The sequence below is a fragment of the Ochotona princeps genome, chromosome 11 (assembly GCF_030435755.1).
Source record: "Ochotona princeps isolate mOchPri1 chromosome 11, mOchPri1.hap1, whole genome shotgun sequence".
Lineage (NCBI taxonomy): Eukaryota > Metazoa > Chordata > Mammalia > Lagomorpha > Ochotonidae > Ochotona > Ochotona princeps.
In genome coordinates, this window is record NC_080842.1 from 39577133 (window position 1) to 39596896 (window position 19764).

General features: G+C 48.6%; 1 protein-coding gene across 1 annotated transcript in view; it reads left to right on the top strand.

Annotated features, from left to right (window-relative positions):
* Positions 1 to 4658: 4658 nt before the first annotated feature.
* The window catches only part of SCARA3 (scavenger receptor class A member 3), a 32383-nt gene continuing 17277 nt past the window's right edge, over positions 4659 to 19764 (top strand). The window contains exon 1 of the mRNA XM_004579285.4: positions 4659 to 4945. Within this exon, the coding sequence (XP_004579342.4) occupies positions 4939 to 4945 (7 nt within the window). The 5' untranslated portion in view covers positions 4659 to 4938. The remainder of the gene's footprint in view (positions 4946 to 19764) is intronic.

Genomic DNA, 19764 nt, shown 5'->3' on the forward strand with positions numbered 1-19764 from the left:
TAGCTCACTGTGCCATGGACTAAGCCTCCACCAATAAAATGAATGCAGCAATACATAATTAAATAAACTGGAGAACTTTATGTTCAGTGAAATAAGTTGGACACAGAAAGACAAATACTGCTTTCTTCCTTCAGATGCAGAAGATGTAAAATGTCAGCCTGAAAATAGAATTGTGATTACTAGAACCAAAAACAGCAGAAAAGAGGGCTGAAAGTAGATAGATTAATGGATAGCAAATCACAGTTACTCAGAAGGTGTTACGGTTTACAATAGCCAGCTCCATAGTTTCCAGATAAATATAAGACAGGAGTATCAGGGCTCCAATCATAAAGTAATGATAATGGGAGGGAAGTGCTAATCATCCTACATTGCATATACATTTCCTGAAATGTCACACTGCATCCTGTAAATATGTATCATTATTTTAAATCAAAACTTTTTTAAATTTAGAGATGGAAATATTACTTAATCTGATTCTATCTTCACACATTAAACACATGTTGATTTATCACACTACTGTCCACAAAAATGTACTTGAAAATGTACTTGAAATAACAATAAAAGTAAATTTTGAAATATATAGGGAAAGGAAGGAAGGAAAGAAGGATGGATGGAAGGAAGGAAAAGAAAGAGAATGAAGGAAGGAGGGAGAATGGATGAGGAGAGGAGGGAGGGAGGGAGGAAGGAAGTACTAAGTTCGCTAGAACCCTGCTTAACACTTTCAAAGTCCCATCTTGTGCATGTCTCCTATAAGGAAATCTCTATGAACCAAACCCTATGGACAATATCTTCTCCAGAAGAAACTATGCCCCTCTACCTCCGATGTCTCCATTTTTAATATATTTTCTATTAAAAATTTTGGCACCTGGACACACGGACCTTTTTCTAGCCTGTACTACAGTAATGTAAATTATGGGCCTGCCTACAGGACTCTTTCTCCATTATCTACTAGATTGTTCCAAGAAGGCTGCTCCTGCATGCAAACTCGGTAAGACTCTAATCTCTAATCCCTCATCTACAACCAGCACCAAAGGAAGTTACCTTTTTTCTTCCTAAATTTATATTAGACTCAGATGAATAATTTCAGTAGTTTGCCTCTGCTAAAACAGTTTTGCATTAATCTGGAATATTTGTAGAAGATCTGAAATATTCAAGCGCTTTTCTCAGAACTTCACCCTTAAAAAGCTCATTTAATTGGGTTTTGACTCCCACGGCCAATGTGCAGCCCCTTTAAGGATTTTTTAAGGCTGCAAGTACTCATGTTTTGCAGTATCACCCACTGGTAAAAAGTAGTATTGCAAGTAACCTCCGAATCTTTATCATGCTCAAAATTACATCACTGACAGATGCCAAAAGTGAAGGAAGAATTCATTAGACATGAGAGAAATCTTTGGTAATGTCTAAAGAGTAGGCAATGAAAGGAAGGAGACTTCAAAACCATGCCCATATCACATAGTTAAGAGAATGGGGTAAAGACAATAAATGTAACAATTCTTTGGACAAGAACGCTAGAGAATTGAGAATGTCAATAGATTCCCCGCCCCCCAAGCCAGGGTATTGTATTCTTATTTTGAATTAAAGCAATGTGTAGAATGTAACTTGGGTTTTTATTTTATGGCCAGCTTCACTGGCACAACTTTATGAAATGTCCTGGATTGGCCCTGTGTTTTCTCTCAGAAATATTTTGCCCTTTATCTTCCAAATGATTATTTTGAAGAAACCAACACAGCAATAGTGCATAAAGCTTGAATCCATGGCCTTAGGGGGCTCATGGAGGATGAAAGGTAAAATTGCTAGAGAGGTCTGGGTTGGGGAGCTCTTTTTTTTTTTTTAATTTATTTGTTTTTGTTACAAAGTCAGATATACAGAGAGGAGAGACAGAGAGGAAGATCTTCCATCTGATGATTCACTCCCCAAGTGAGCGCAACGGCCGGTGCTGCGCCGATCCAAAGCCGGGAACCAGGAACCTCTTCCGGGTCTCCCACGCAGGTGCAGGGTCCCAAAGGTTTGGGCTGTCCTCGACTGCTTTCCCAGACGACAGCAGAGAGCTGGATGGGAAATGGAGCAACCGGAACATGAACCAGCGCCCATATGGGATCCCAGCACAAGCAAGGCCAGGACTTTAGCCACTTTGAGCCAACCCATTTGAGGTCATTTTCCCCAGGCACTGTGTATACCAGAGACCTCAACCCTAGCAGAATAAGGCCTCCTACGTTCTTTGTGCAAAACACCAGGTCTAGAGACCAGAGATGCACACCCTCAGGTCACCTGGAGCAGCATAATCAGAGCCACGATGACCACTAGTTGACCCTACCACTCCCAACTATCCGGGCCTGAAGAATGGTAAAGGGTGCAGGAATTTTTGGGATAAAATAACAAAGTTCAACCGCAATAAGGAGCAGCCCAGACCAGGCCAGGGAATGGTAACCAGCAGCATACATTTGGTGCAGGTCAGGGGCAAACCAGGCAGGGCCAGTTCACATCACCCTTGGCAAATCCGAGCACCAGAATGAAGCATGGGTCTGGCCAGGTTTGGTTATAATACACCCCAGTACACATGAGGGCTTGGACTGGGTGCCAGCTGGGCTAGGCTGTAGCCCCCACCAATCTGAGCTGGAATTGGGGTGGGCCGTGCTGGGGCAGGCTACAGGACCCACTGGCTAAAGCTGAAGTGAGGCAGGTCATGCCAGGCTGGATGGTACCCAACCAGCACATGCAAGACCTGGGGGAGAGGGGGCAAAGTTGGTGGCGGGGGTGGCATGGGGCTCCCCTGCTGGATCACCACTCCCACTGAAGAGCATGAGTTAGGATGGGGGCAGACCAGACCTGGCAGAGCTACAGTACCTGTTGGCCTCTTTTGAGCTGGACCAGGGCGAAGCCAGGCTGGGTTGACTGTTCGTATTGGTGCAAGTGTAAGTCAGAGTGGGTATGGATTGGTTGGGCTCTGCCACAGCATTAGCTAGCAGATGCTGGCATGGGGGGGGGGGGCTAATTCTGTCAAGTCAAACTACAGAACCACCTGGAGAGTGCAAGATTCTGGAGTGGGCCCAGTAAGGAAACAGTGGGCACCTCCCTCCTGGGTTGCCACTCCATCTGGTGAGCATGAGAACCAGGACTGAGGCAAGCATGGCCTGACAGAGAGTGGCACCCATCATCAGGTTTGTGAGCTGGACAGTGGGGCTGGTTGGGTTGAACTAGACTTCACTGCCCATTGACATGTATGAGAGCTGGATGGGATGTGAGACAGACTAGACCAGTCTGCTGTACATATTGGCAAGCATGGATACCAGGGAAAGGGGCAGGCCTGTGAGGATTATCGGGAGTCACCAACTAGGCTGCAGCTCCCACTGGTTTACATGGGAGTATGTGTGGTGGGCGGGATTGGGATGGGCCCCAACACCCATTGGTTTGTGTAGAAGAAGGGGCTGGAGGCAGAAGTGACGCAGTAATTGCAACCATCAGCATATACATAAGCTGATTGGGGCGACTGCCTTTGCCGGACTCTGTACTGGCAAGCACACACAAGAATCTGGCCTGGGATCACAAGTTTCTTTGGGGGATTCCCCCAATTGAACTGCCAGATTTAGAACCCCAACCATGAAGAGAATTGCAGGTTTCATGGTCTGACCATGGAGTCCATGTGTCAAAGCTGAGCCTCCTCAGTGGCTCAGATGGAGCAGTGGCCAGCATACTCAAGTGAACATGGAGGATATGGCAGTACATTGGAGCCTTCATAGGACACCTGGTACCACAACAGAAGCCAGAAAAAATTGATCACCTACACCAGCCAAGAGTTGGCGGTGAAAATCTGGGCAAGTGGAGACACTAAGGTGGACACTGTCAGCCAGTGGGTTCTGAAGAGATTTCATCGTGCTTGGAATGGCGAGATTGGCAGTAATTCAGAACAGCTGAACTGTGGAAACCACTTGAGCAGTGCCCTTGGAGCATGCCCCACATTGGGGACCCTGGGATGGTTGGGAGGGTGGGTGTGGCTTATCCCTTAGTCTCTCCTTTTCCCCCAGATACAGAAAGAAAAAAAGAGAATGTGGAAACAATGGTCTTACCCACTTTCCTGTAACCCTTGGCTCTTTGAGTCCTAATTAACTATGTAAAGACCATCAAAATTTAATTAATAATAATAATAAAATAATAAAGTTCCCTAGCAGACTTTGATGAAGCTGAGGCCCAAACTCCCAGAATCCCGCCTTCTCCTTGATCCCTTTACTACTTGGTCAGGGGATAAGAAAAATCGGACATGGCTGAAATCAAGGTCCCGGCCGTCCACCAACGCCAAACAAGAGGGCCCCAGAGCGAACAAGACTGTGACACCAAGGTCTCTCCTTGGGCGCCCCCGTGCAGCGGAATCCGCGCACCTGACGGCCCCCAGTGGACCAGAGGTGGGGCCCGAGTTCAAGGCCAGAAGCCAGGTGCGGGGCGGGTTTGGGGGTGGGGAGTGGTGGGCGGCGAAGCGGGCGGGCCTCAAGCTCCGGCGGCGACACAAAGCGGTCCTGGCGCGGCAGTTTTGAAAATACTAAGGAAGTTGATCTGGGCCGGGGCCCAAGAAGTGACGAGGAGGGCGGGAGGGAGAACTGAGAGGGAGGGCGCGCGGGGCGGCGGCAGAGCTTGCCGGGCTCCGGGGAGAGGTGCGTGGCGGCGGCGGCGGCCGGAGAGGGGATGCGCACCCCGGACTGCGGGGCGCGGCGCTAAGGCGCCCGGCGGGGTCGGCCCCAGCCTTCGACTCCGCGGGATCCTGCCCTGGGCCGGCCGCGTCGGCAGCAACGCGCAGGCGGGAGCATGCCTCCAGGCCCGAGCCCTTCTCCCACGCGCGGCGCGTAGCCGGCGGCGATCGGTGCCCTGGAAAGACCCCCCGCCGCCTCCCCGGCTGCTCCAAGCCGCCGCCTGCAGCGGGGCCCTGCCGAGGCCCGGGCCGGAGGGACCATGAAAGGTAAGCGGCGCGCAGCGGGTCCGGGAGGAGTTCTGCGTTGCAGGCAACGGCAGAACCCGGGGACCACCCGCCGGAGCACGGGGGCGGGAGGGGGGGGGAAGCCCTTTTTCACCCCCAGCAGGCGGAGCAGAGAGAAGGAAGAACTTTTCCCAAAGGGAGAGCTGGGGATGTGGGGGGCAACTGGGAGGACCAGAAGTGAAGAGGAAGGAGAAGGAGAAGAGAGGATGGAGGATGGATAAAAACAGCTCTCCTAGGAAGTTTCTGGTCCCTCTGTTTATCCAGCGTCAACTCCAAAGAGAACCCACCCCGGAGGCGATTGCCCAGCTCCAGCCTTGGGTTCTCTCCTAGAAACACCTTCCCCCATGACAGTCCTGATCCCCCCTCCCCACACCCTTCTCAACCTTTGAACCCACCTCCTCTGCCCTCTGACCACCCTGGGACAAAGCTGCTGGGAAGGAAGTCAGAGCGCTCTCCTCCCGCAGTGGCCCAAAGGCAGAGGCAGGGGGTGGGCCGCTGGGGAGCTTCCCATGGGCCTGGCTGTGCTTTGAGGACTTGGAGGGTCCCAGTCTGGTATTGCAGCCTATTCCGAGGCCAGGGGGATGAAGCCGGTCTGTGGGCCAGGAGCGGTGGGAGTCGTGGATAGCAGCTCCGATGATGGTTGGGTCCACAGCAGGGAGAGCTCCACTGCCTCATCCCGCTTGCTTAAAGGTGGAAGAGCCCCTTGGGATCATCTACCCGGCTGGAAGTTCTTCCCTGGGGCAGTGTCCAGTAGAGCTGTTGGGGTGGAGAGCTGAGGGCCCTGTGCTCCCAATCCTGCTTCTGCACGCCCAGCTGTTGTAAGAGTGTGAAGATTCATTTGAAGCAAGGGCTCCCTAAGACAAAACTCTGATGGATAACACCCCCTCCCACCTCAGTCATGTGGTTGAGGAGACAGGCTGCAACAGGTAGAGTGGACTTGGTGAGTGTGCAATTCACACTTCAATTCAGCCCCTCCCCCCACTGGCCTGTGGTACAGAGTCACACAAAGTGTGTAGACCCCCTGTGCAATGAAGTGACCGACTGAAGGGCTACAGATGCTCTGGGGATCTAGAATCCAGGGCTCCTGGCTTCCTGTCCAGGAGACACTCCTGTCTGTCTCCTCCATGCTGTCCTCTGGCTGCTGGCACCTTTTGCCAGGGCTTGCTGATGTCTCACTGTGTTTTGATTCACTTGGGGGTGAGCCATGCCAGTTACAGTCCACCCCAGGGAGTTCCCTTGGCAGACAGAGAGAGGCCTCACCCACAGAGGTCCTTCCCCCAGCTACCACATCTATGGGGCTGCGCCCTCCATGGTCACAGGGCTGAGGCACACCATGTGTGCCTCCAGAGAGAGAAAGCTCTTACCTCTGGAAAGTGCACATCTTACCACGGGCTCCTGACCACACTACCCCAGGCCTTGACAATGATGCTGTGCTGTTGCACATTCTCACAGTGGTTTGGGCCCCACCAGCATTCCAGAGAAACAGCGAACTGGGCAGGGCCGGAGCCCCATACAACAGAGGAGCCAAGAGCCGGCGTGCATGAGTATTTGGGAGGAGGTCCCGAAGGGCGCCTGCAGATACACACCCTTGGATTCTGGGGCCTCCTGGGTTGCTGGAATAGGGGTTGTGGTTCCTGGGCCTGCTTCTGGCTTCCTCCCCTGCTCCGCACAGCACCTTTGGCACATGCAGTGTGGCATTCCTGTCCACCAAGGCCCTAAGTCAGCACCCCTGGACTGTTTCTTCAGTCTCAAGACACCGTCAGTGATCTCTGTCTCAGCACATCCTGGGGTCACCACCCCAGCTAAGGAGCTGGCAGGGAGGGAGGTATGGGCAGGTGAGGGCCAGAGAATGGCAGTTGAGGGGGAGCTAGCCTAGTGCTCCTCAAATAACATCTCCTGGCACAACAGCCTGATCCCCCTGCACAAAACAAACATAGTGAGGCAGTGTTTGCCAAGGGAGGTATTGGTGGGGATGGCACTTCAACATGCATGCTGAGTAGGTTGGCCTGCCAGTGGCCAGGTGCCAGAACCCACTGTAACAGCCGAGCCCCCCACCCCCTGCTCCTGCCTCACAGCCAGGCAGCTGGGTCGTTGAATGCAAGTTGACTCCTGCTGTCCCCATTTGTGATCCTAAGGGACTTGCAGCAGCCATCAGTGCATTGCGGAGGGCCTTTCTCATTGGCTTGTCTGAGTGGTCCCCAGGTACTGTGTCATGCTGCCAGCTGTCCAGGGAAAGGATCTTGATGTGGGAGCTCTGGCAGGTACCCCAGAAGTGGCCTGGCGCACTGCCAGGATGACTCTCCTATGCCTGCCCTCAGGGGAGACCACACCTCTGCCTATAGAATCAGGAATGGGTGCACAGATCACTTGGGCAAAGGGTGGGTGGGCAGGGAAGGGAGAGGGCTGGGGAAATACACACATGTGGTCCGGGGAGACCTCTACCACTGAGGAAGGATGGTTCTGACCATGCATGGGAGGGCAAGCTACAGCCCCTTAGGAAGCCTGACCTCCAACACCCAGCCCTTGGGATACAGGAAGGAGCCTGGGCCTGAAACAAAGGAACTGATGAGCCAGGGGTGGAAAGGGTACCAAATAACCCACTGGCAGGGGCACCAGGGACTCGGATGGTGGAGGTTGACTCCCAGTCCTGAGACGCTCACAACCCTGTAAAACAGTTACTTGGCAGTCTCCATGGAGGGCAGGCAGCTGTGCTGGGTGTTAGAATTGGCACACGGGCCAACGTGATGGACTGTGCCACTCATCTGGGCACCACCTGTGTCTGGTCCTCATTTAGTTAGTGTGTTTGTTGGAGCACAAGCTCCCCAAGGATAGGCCCAGGCCTGTCATGCAATATCTTCATGGCTGGTACTCCCTGGATGATAGTCTTCCCCAGCCAAGGCAGCTGGATAATCCCACAGGGTGATACCAAAGTGTGAGTGTCAAGACCGACCCTGGGGTCTCCAGCTGCCGTTTCTCTGGCTCTTGAGTGGTGCTCACTATATATATTCAGTGGGTCCAACAGATCCCCACGCTGGGCTGAGATCCTTCAAGGCAAGAATCACACCATCATGTGTCCTCAGGCCTAGCATCCACCAGGATGACAATGTCACAGGACAAATTCCCAGTGAGTGGGAAGACGGGGTCCACCATGTTGCCTGATGATCCCCAGAGTGAGCAGAGCACTCGCCAGTCTGTGCTGGAAGAGGGGAGGTGTGTATTTCAAGGAGCACAAGGCCTCCCTCGGCTGAGGAGCTGGAAGGAAAAAGAGGATCAGGAAGAATGAAGAACAGGGCCATGCAGGAAGGGGTTTTCAAGGTGGGGCTGGCCTATGCTCACTTGAAGGCCAAGGGACAGCAGAGATAGAGTGAGAGGAGCTGGCCAAGGGAGACTTGGGGATAAGGAAGGTTCTCTGTGGGGACCTAGGAGAAGAGGAAAAAAATGGACAAGGACAGAGACTTGGCACTTTCCTTGCTGTACTTAATTTGTTTAAGTAGTTGAGCTCTTTCATGTAATTAGTTTGTTTAGAAGGTTTAAAAGGCAGAGACAGAAAGAGAGGCTGATCTTCTATCCACTGGTTCACTCCGTAGCTTGTTGCAATAGCCAGGGCTGAACCAGGCTGAAGCCAGGAACCCAGCACACAACCCAAGACTCCTTCATGGGTGCCAAGGACCCAAGTATTTGAGCCACTACCTGCCACCTCCCAGGATGCACTAGCAGGAAGCTAGAAATGAAGAATGGAGCCAGGACTTGAACCCAATGCTCTGCTGTGGAGCAAGTTGTAACTAATAGCTGCCCAATGCCTGCCCTGCATTTGATTTTTTTTTTTTTTTGATACAAGCTCGTCTTTTTTTTTTTAATGGAAACTTCATTAAAAAGAACAAAACCAACATTAACATGAACTCCTACCACTCAGAGATAATTGATGACCAGAATGGAGATGAGTATTCCAAAAATCTGCATTTCTGCATTTAGACTTATTTTTACACATAGCTAAGATTTTAACTATCCATTTTATTCTGTCCTAGGCATTTTTAAAGTTCAGCAATAGGATATAGATACCTTTCCCCAGGCAACAAATGTAGATCTATATTATCTTTGAGATGATTGGGAAACTTCCTGCAGCAATTTATGTAACCAATCCCTTGTTGATGGGCATTGGGCTATTTGTTTTTCTTCTGGTTTATCCTGACATGCAGTGATCATCTTGGCATGTATGTCTTTGCTTAGTTGTCTAATCATCCTCTTACAAAGGGCCGAGTCAACGGACTGCTGAGTCAAAGAGGGTTTTCATTATAAGTGCTGAGCTAGAGTGCTGAATTGCTTCAAATGCACAGGATTGCCTCTTTCCATGTAACTCACTCAAGACTCCTTCCCCTACACATATACTTATGCTGGGAGTGAGGCACAGGCATCTTGAGGGAGTTTGCAGGAGGTATGTTCATTAAAACCTCATAGTTTGTGTCTTGCTACAAAAGGAAGAGAGGAGCTCATCTTTGGAAAACGGAGTAGGTAGGAAGGAGGAGGAACTTCATTGGAGCCAACTCCATGCCATCCCACTGATTTGTTCCCATTGTGCTGGGTCTCCCTGGCACAGAGCTCAGTAAGTAGACTGAAGACAGAATGGTCTCATGGCTGGGAGACAGAGCTCCAGAGGGCCTGAGGATGAGGCTGGTCTTGGAGGTCAGGTATATGTGCTTGCCTGTGTGAAAGAGAAAATGTAGAGGTTGCATGGCACAGGGTTAGGAAGAAAAAAAACAGCAGTAAGGAGAGGTGCACAAAATGGAGGATGAGATCATACAGATGGAACAGTTCTGAGCTTTAAGCTCTGAAGGGTGGGCAGCCTGGGCTATAGTCGACTTGGAGGTGAGCACTAGAGATTCCAGGTGCCGGAGCCTGAGCTGCAGTGTAAAGGTTGACTCCATTCAAGTGGATGGCAGGAGCCCAGATGAAGAAATAATCAACATCAGGGGATGTTATCCAGAGCAGTACTCCTCAAAGCAAGTGAACTGCATGTCAGTTCCATAGGCTATATAGATATACACACATACATACGTGTGTGTGCATGTGTGTGTGTGCTTTCTTTCTCCAACAGGGAAAAAAATCTGTGGTCAAACAAATCTGAGAATGTAGAAATAAACACAGATTTAAACAATCCTCTCCTTTTTTTTTTTTTTTTTTTTTTGGCAAGACTTCTCTGAATGTTCACCACAAAGAAAGTGAACAATTTCCCTTGCTTGGCTAAAGAATCTTTTCCCATAAAAAGACATTTTATTAATAGTATTCTGTGGGATGTATTTTTGAGAAAAATGGATCTATTGAAAGTTGGAAATTAATCCTTAGAGTGACTGGGGTTGGGATATGGCCACACATTAAAATAATAACTGGAATAAGATAGAAAAATAATCCTAATCGAATGACTGTTGCCACCATGGATCCAGCCTGTTTTACACTACAGGCAGACACTTTTCATACATCATCTCTTTGCATTGCCGTGGCAGCTCTGTGGAGTGACTAGCATTCCCATGATATAAATACAAGAAAAAACAGCTCAGAGAAGGGAAGGGGAATAGCCATGTGAGACAGTGGATGACAGAGGTGACAACAGAGAGACAAAACTGGTGATCCCCACTTCTCCCATGCCATTGAATCTTGGAAGGTTCCAGGGAGCGGAGCAGGTGCTGCACGAGAGACCAACGTGTGTGTGAGGGTGCAGAGATCTGCGGAATTAAATAGATAACGTGTGGTCTCTTCTCATCTCAAGACCACGCCACCCTCTGAGAAGGGCATTGAGAAATGAGATGGCTTCTGGAGTTGTCACGGTGACGAACAATTGTTCTTGGCAATCATGGCCAAGGACAGGAACTCTCCATGTCTGCCCAGAGTGGGTAAATCTCATCTCAGCAAGAATTGTGCCACTGCAACATGTCAGGAGGGGCCCAGTTAGAAAAATCAAGAGGAAAAAAAAAAGAAAAGAAAGGAAAAGAAAAGGAGATTCAGAACAAAGGGGGTCATTTGCCCACCACTTCGGTAGCTGCCAAGAACTCAGCAGAATGCGACAGAATCCAGATGCAGATAGCAGGAGAGGGCCAAGGAAGCATCTGTCCCGGAGAAGCAGGTGTGGGTTTCTAGGATGAAGGTGCATAAGGACGGAGACCTGAAGGTAGCCGAGTGCTGGGGGAGCCAAGGAGGCAGCCAGTGAGAACTTGGGGAGCTGGAGGATCTCAGCAGAAAAGGATCAGATTCTTTGGAGCTGAGTGCAGCCAACAGTTTCCCACTGAATCCAAACCAACCCACAAAGGAAGCCTGGGGAGAGGAGGTAGTGGCAGGAGGGCTCTAATGAAAACAGTTTATGGAACCTTAATTACAGCATTCTCTGACCTTAAACTATAGCTCTTCTGCAACTTTAAATATAACATTGGCTTTGGAGAGAACTCTGAGATCTTTATTTTTCCTGACCCAATTGGCTGTTTAGAAAACCCACTCTTGTGAACTCCGCTGAAGATAAATCATCAAAAATATGTTCCTTGAAGTGCTCAAAGAAAGACCTTTTATTCAGTTCCTCGAATCTCTCCCTCTTGCTGACTTGCATGGAAGAATGCAATCCCAGGAAGGCGAAAGAGTGAATCAGCTCATATGCTGAGGTAACCCAAAGAAAGCCAGCCTGGGTGACCATAGTCAAGTTAGTGATTGGTTAGCAGGTCTCAGTTGTTTTCCACCGCCGCAGGGGGAGAGCTGAACTGAGCTCAACCCCAATGGAGTCAGCAACCACATACAGCCTTGTGCCAAGACACGTACCTTCAGTCACACTTTCCTTGTGGCTATGTGGAAGCAGAGGCTTTGAAAACAGGGAGTGCCTGCTCTTGTGGCCACACATGTGATGTTTGAGTTGGGCATGAAGACCAAAGGTGTGACAGCAAGAGGTCCTTTCACCTTTCCGGGGACTGTCTCTGTTTTGTGGGTCTGGGCTTGGCAGGCTGACCTTCAAAGGCTGTTTGACTTTTCTTGGTCTAAGTGCATCACTGTGATGGGGTGGGAAGACTAGAGCCTGGCTGTGCCTTCGTTAGATAATCCAAGGGCAGATGCCAGGATGCTCCTTTGTGACAACCTTGTCCTTTGGGAACAGGGATGGAGAAGAGTAACTGACTCACAGAGTCTCCCTAAGACTGTTTGCTCTGGTGATTCCCAGAGCAGCATGCTGTCCCAAATTTGTCCCCAGGAAAGATGTTTCCTAGGGCCAATGTGGTGGCATAACCAGTTAATCCTTCACCTACCAGCACCCATATTTCATAGGGTGCCAGTTCATGTCCTGGCTGCTCCACTTCACATCCAGCTCTCTGCTTGTGGTCTGGGAAAGCAGCAGAGGGTAGCTGAAGTCCTTGAGACCCACACCCATTGGGGAGACTGGAAAGAAGTCCTTGTCTGCCATCTTTGGATCAGCTCAGCTCTGGCAGTTGTGGCCATTTGGGAACTGAACCAGTGGGTGGAAGACCTCTCTCTCTGTCGGTCCTTCTGTTTAAAATATGCCTTTCCAATAAAAATAAACATGTTTTAAAGACAGGAGTTTCCTTAAGGACTTTCAGATCCAGACATTACCTTGTCATCGCCAGTGTCCTCTCCCAAGCCCACATCCTCCTGTTTTGTTTTATTTTGTTTTTCCTGGAATCAGCAAAAAGAAAAAAGGAAGAAGGAGAAGAGAAAGAAGCAGGCTATTATGTCTTCCTATAGAGAGCCTCTTACATTCAAGGGCGCCTCCATTTTCAGCATGCCAAAACCCTGAATTCGTGGATTTTTAAGCATGACGTGCTCAAGAGCCACAGTCTTATCTTAAAGGGCCGTAAATAACCAACAGAACCTAAGGCACTCAACTGAACAACAATGGGAAAAAAGAAAAACTTCCCCCACCCCACACCTAAAAAAGAGGAGAATAATACTTCCCCCATCTATGTTTTTTTTTTTTTAAGATTTATTTCATTTATTTGAAAGGCAGAGTGAGGCGGGGGGAGAGACAGAAACATTCCCCAAATGGCCACAATGCCCATAACTGAGGCAGGCCAAAGCCAGGAGTGTAACCGTGTCTCCCACACGGGTGGCAGGTGCTGGAGGACTTGGGCCATACTCTGCTGCTTTGCTAGGTGCATTAATAGGGAGCCAGGTCAGAAATGGCACTGCCAGAGTTCCAACTGGTGCTCATATGGGATGCGGACATGGCAGATAGCCATTTAACCCACTGTGTCATGATGCCAGCCCTCTTTCTTGTTCTAGGGCTGAGAGGAGCAGAAGAAGCAGTTTAAATCCTGCTGCATCCCTTCCCACACACAGTTCATTCCTTCGCAGTTCAAACCTCTAGTCTCACGCTACTGTGGTATCTGCTGCTTCAAGCCTTTGCAGCATCCCTGCCTCAGGACTCTGCAACACTCCCTAGCCATGGAATACGGCAAAAATATATCAGACCTGCGCCACCCTTCAGTCATTTGTTTTCATTTTTAATAAAAATGAGCTGATCGGGCCCAGCACAGTAGCCTAGAGGCTAAACTCCTCAACTTGCATGCACCTGGATCCCATATGGGTGCCAGTTTATGTGCCAGCTGCTCTGCTTCCCATCCAGCTCCCTGCTTGTGGCCTGGCAAAGCAGTAAAGGATGGCCTAAAACCTTGGACCCTGCACCCTCATGGGAGACCTGGAAGAAGCTCCTGGTTCCTGGCTTCAGATTGGCTCAGTTCTGGCTGTTGTGGCCACTTGGGGAATGAAGAAGTAGATGGATTATCTTTCTCTCTGTGTCTCCTTCTCTCTGTATATCTGCCTTTCCAATATATATATTTTTAAATGAGATCATCATTAAAACAGCCGAGGGCGATAACCAACCAAACATATAGGCCTTCATGAAGGGGCAGGTAGCCATCTTTATGGCCACCCACTCTGGGTCAGCCTCATGCTGAAGGATGCTGAAGGTGTCTTGCTTCAAGGAGGCATGGCCTGTGAACCAACATCAGCTTGGGGTGGTGAGACTTGAAGCTCAGCAGCCTTTCTGAACTGGCCACACACAGCCATGCAGACCCCTATGTGCATATTTGGGTCTGGCTTCAGATGGCTGGACATTTAGGGACCACCAAGCAGTTGGTTAGTTGATCACTTATCCTTTCCCAGCCCCTGTAACATGACACAGGTGGACTCCCCCTTAGACATTCCCATCCCACTCAGTCTGTGGTGCGCTGGCTCTGCAAACAGAAGCCAGAGGAGACGAGAAGGCGGAAGAAGGTTCGCTATTCTACTGACCAACTTGGCCAAGTGCGAAGGTAGTAGAGATTCCAGTCTCATCAAGCATCCTCCAGTCAGTCACAGCTCTGAGTTCCCAGCCAAGCTTTTCTCTCTCGTGTCTTTCTTCACCCATGCTCCAAGCGGAACTATCTTCTGAAATATAAATATAATGAGCTCGTGCTTGCAGACGGCTTGGCTTAGGAAAGTCGTGGAAATGGATTACCTCCTTGTTAAGGATAGCACAGCCGTAGCAGGGAGTTGCTGTAACATTCCACATGTAGGTAAATCAAGGGTTCTGCAGATCTGGGCGCAGCACCAGAAGACAGGAAATCCAAGGGCTTAGGAAGAGAAGCCATCTGTGGGGATGACAGAGGCCTGGGAGTTTGGCACTGGGATCTCTGGCAAAAGGAAGATGGCCAGACACTCAAGGTTTTGAGTTAACTCTGAATCTGAGAGCCAAGATCTGCTCTGGCAGCTGTCACTTCCTTTCCCATGGGGTCACTATGAACTGTACCGGAAAATGGTCATTATTAATTCCTATTTTCTAATGATTACCAGTTGAGGGGGCTCCAGGGAGAGCAAGGTTATGACAAAGCCAGTGGGGTGTTTGCTGAAGGCTGCTGTCAGCCTTACTTGATTTAAATCATCTCTGATTCCCTGCAAAGGCCATTCAGAGTGAAGTGATGAAATTGGCACTGAAGCCGGAACTGGGAGGAGCCTGGTCACAAGGGAGGACAGAGAAGCACCAACCGAAGGGTGGGGAGACATAAAGACCAGGACGGGGGAGGCATTCCTGCCACGCACAGTGGACAGAATATCTCCCATGGGCCTCCACGTCCACCCCAGCAGACCGCAGAGCTCACTCCAGGGTGAGAAGCCATGGCTGGCTGGATGAGGTCTTGGTCAGACAAGCACAGAGAGCAGCAAGGAATTCTGGCCTGCCTCGCCCAAGGCATTTATTGATGGGAAAGAGATCGTAATCCTAGTGACTACCCAACAAAACTCGCCTCGTAAACTGTTGGCAGATTGATGACGGCAGAGCAGCAGAAAGGCAAAACAGCACTGAAAGGAGGGCTTCTTAGGACACGTTTAAAGAGATCTGCTGTGTCCCCCACGTCATACTTCTCCTTCTACCCTTCTGTCTTCTATTTTCTGCAGCACCGCCTCCCAAACACTTGGCTACACATACTCACACATAGGCACTATCAGAAAGAAACCAACTGAATCTGTTATAGTGGAAAGAAAATTGGAATTTAAGAAGCTTGGCCACTAGCTGGCTCTGTGACTTGAGCCAGTCTGTAAATCTTGCCACACACACACAGAATCGTGCACACACACCTTGGTTTCCTCATCTGTTTGATCGGGAGAATAATTTATCACCACCTATTTGCCAGACTAGTGATAGGAATCCAGTGGGGGGAAAGATTGGTTTAGAGTATTTTCAAAGTCCTGAAGTTCGGCTCTCTACAAATTAACTCAGCATCTCTAGCCAAATGGCATTGAACTTGTTCTGTTGAAAAATTCCCTAAATAAGCCCAATGCAGTGACCTAGCAACTAAAGTCCTTGTCTTGCACGCACTGGAATCTCATATGGGTGCCAATTCTAATTCTGCTTCCCATCCAGCTCCCTGCTTGTGGCCTGGAAAAGCAGTAAAAGACAGCTCAAAGCCTTGAGCCCCTGCACCCACATGGGAGGCCCAGAAGAAGCTCCTGGCTTCTGGCTTTGGATGGGTGCAGCTCCAGACATTGCAGCCACTTGAGGAATGAATCACCAGATAGGAGATCTTTCTGTCTGTCTCTCCTCCTCTCTATATATCTGACTTTGCAATGAAAATAAATAAATCTTTTTTTTTAAAAAAAAGTCCCCTAAATGACTCCAGATCTAGAACCAGAATGCATAATACAAAGCCATTCACAGATGCATTAGGCATTGTGCTTCTTGGGCCCTTCCTCATGCCTCAGGCTTTGGATAAAGCAGAGAATAAGACAAATATAGTCCCTACCCTCAGAATTTAAGCACATGGGAAGAGAGCTATTGACCAAATACAGGAAGCCACACTGCTTCTGACCAAGGGGGCATGCAGAGCGCATGGAAGTACCCACTCCACTGTGGAACTCCCGGAGTGACATTTAAGCTATGACCTAGAGGCAGAGCAGAGAGTGTTCATGGCAGTGTTGAAGGCACCTTTGATTTGCGGTCACCTGTTATCTCTCCCTAACTGAGCTCATTCAGGGCTGCCATAGCTGGGCAGGTGTTCCACACAGACCCTGGTTTGTGGCTCTCTGATTGATCACAATGGTCAAGGCACAAGCATTTCGGAAATGAGGTCTCAGGTGTCGACAGGCCTGGGATGCTCCCATCCGTCATTGTCAGGAACCCCTGGAGGACCACAGGCTCAGGGTGTTAAAATCTCTTCATTTCTATCTGCTGACCTTGTACTTGCAGAAGCAAGATTTCTTAGCACTTTGCAGAATTTTGCCTCTTACCTTGACATGGTCGTAGGTATGGTTGAATGGAATTCTTTGTTTCTTTTTTTTTTTTTTAATATTTATTGTTATTAGGAAGGCAGATTTACAGAGAAAAGGAGACACAGAAAGAAAGGTCTTCCATCTGCTGAGTCACTCCCAAGTGGCCACAATGGCCAGAGCTGATCTGATCTGAAGCCAGGAGCCAAGAGCTTCTTCGGGTCTCCCACATGAGTGCAGAGTCTCAATGGCCGGTACTGAGCTGATCCGAAGCCAGGAGCCAGGAACTTCCTCCAGGTTTCCCATGTGGGTGCAGGGTCCCAAGGCTTTGGGCCATCCTCGACTGCTTTCCCAGGCCACAAGCAGGGAGCTGGATGGGAAGTGGGGCTGCTGGGATTGGAACCAGCACCCTTATGGGATCCCAGCATGTTCAAGTCAAGGACTTTAGCTGCTAGGCCACTGAGCCACGCCCTTTTTTGAGATTTCTAAACTCAAATCTGGACTTTACCACTTACATTCTCTGTGCTGTTTAAGCAGCATTCTTAACTCCTCTAAACTTTGTTGGTCTTTTTGTCTGTAAAAGTGGTGGTTAGGGGGACTGTCTTGAGGCAAGATCTGGCACTTCATCTTATTAAAAAACAAAATGGAGAAAAACAAAACTTGAGATTTCTGCTTCCATCAATACAGGCTTAAAACATTCTCCAGCTTGAAAAAAAATGGGGCAGGAGCTCTGACGCACCTGGTTAAATCAATGCTTGCAACGACAGCATCTCATATTGGAGTACCAGTTTCAGGCTCAGCTGCTCCACTTCTGATCTAGGCCCTGCTAATGAGCCTGCAAATACAGGCAGAAAAATGGTTTTCAAGTGCTTAGCCCCTGCCACCTACATGGAAGATCCAAATGGAGTCTTGGGCTTGTGGATTCAGGCTGACCTAGCCCCAGCCATTGTGGCCACTGGGGGAAATAAACCAACCAACAAATGCCAGATTCTCCCTCTTTCTCTGTCAATCCTTGTCTGTGACTCCATCTTGAAACTAGCTAACTAATTAAATAAATCTTTAACAAATATTCTGCAGTCATAAACCTTAGGTACTAGATGAACTACAAACATAAATGCAAATGATAACTGATAAAGCAGAAAGATTCTCTGTCTGTCCCTGTTTGTCACTCCATCTTTACACTCACTAACCAAATAAATCTTTAACAAATATTCTGCAGTCACAAACCTTAGGTACTAGATGAACGACAAGCATAAATGCAAATGACAAATGATAAAGCAGAATTTGAAACGTTGGCAGTCTCCAAATGAGACAAGAAAAACAAATTCACATTAGATGCTGGGAATCAGGAGCACAGGTTCCTGTGTACAAGAGGAGATGGATGAGGGACAAGCCATGAGTGGCAACATGAGAGGTAAAGAAAAGCTGGACCAAAGACGTCCAGCCAGAAGTTCAGACCCAAGAAGGTGTGTCTCCTAGGCTGCTGTGACACTGCACAAACCCGGGATGTCCCAGTTCTTTCTGATTTGGCTACAAGCTTCCTACTGATTGGTCAGGGTCTTGCCATCTGAAATCCCCTTGCAGGGAATCTGCTGCTTGAGAAAATGGAGACGAAGGGGTGGTGATAGGCTAAGGGGAAGGCATCCATCTGCCAGAGAGCTGCCAAAGAAATCAGCTTCCCCAGAGACTCCAGGCCAGCAGAAAAGGGCTGCGCTGGGTGGGCACAGGCCTGCCCTCACAGGTCTGAGTTCCAGTTTGTATCCTGTGGGCACACATGGACAGCCCATCCAGGAAACCAATGTGCAGGCATGTTAGAGTGCAGCTGCTGTAGCAGTGGCAAAAGGCAAGGGCACATCCCCTGGGTGAGAGTCTGGAACACAGATGCCCCCAGGATTCATCTGTAGGACACATGAGGAAGGGTTGTGTTCTTAGAAAAATCCTCGCCTGTAAAAGGAAAATCAACAGCTCAACAGAAACACAAAGGGTACAGAGAGATAATTCATGGAAAGGCATGACCTGGGAGGTCCTTGACACACTCAGTCTGTCTTACTTATACTTTTAAATGTGCTAAAATATTATGTGGATCTGTTGAGTTAAATTCAAATACATTTTGTGTGACAAGACTCACTGACAAATCAGTAATATATACTGTGTGGGTTGAAAAGACATCTGTATATCCTTTCTAGATGGTAACTTGCCTGTCAAGTATATCATTGAGGTTTTCTGATAATCTAATCCAGTAAATTCACTTTTAGGAAATTATCTTCAGACAATCTTGGGTGAATAATATTCCATAGAAATAGATTTTCGCTACAGTACTATTCACACACATACACACATGCATATGCATATGGTCAGCCATATTTTTTCTAAAGTACTTGAGTGCTTCTTTTATGTGTGAACTCAAGATGAAGTTATGAACACCATGAATTTATGTTAATACTCGGTCTATTCTTCATAATACAGTTTGGCCAGTTGGTCTTATAATAGCTCCCATAGACTTTATTTTTCCTCCAGCACAGGGACCAGTCTATGAGTAAGCATTGCAGTTAGTGGTTATGTCTCATTCACTCTTTGTTTTATGATGCTGAGATTTTTGACAAATGTAACCTCCCCTCACTAATGAGGTGATCTTTATTTTTGCATTTCCTCCTATTCCCTCGTGTTTGTGTTAGGAGCATGCCTTCTGGGTCAACACATTATATAGGCATTGGTGGGTGATTCTCACAGTGTCCATTGTCCTCCAAGATTCTGACCACTAGTGAGGGTGTTTTCTGATATCCCCAGTGTATGAAACAACTTCAAGAAGTTCATACAAAAATAGAGTTGCAAGAAATGTTTATTTTAGTGCAAATATTTTAAATCCAAGCATAGCTCTTTCATAAACTTCTCAAAGACCCTTCATCGGCATGGCTTTTAAAGTACTTTCTGCCCTTCTTTTAATTACATTTTCCACAAATTTTGGGAAGTTCCCCTCTTGTAATTACTGGATTTTGCTACCTTTCTTTGCAACTAATAAGAGTTTGTGAGTAGATACTCTGAGAACATGTGTATATTCTGTTCCACATCAAACAACCCTC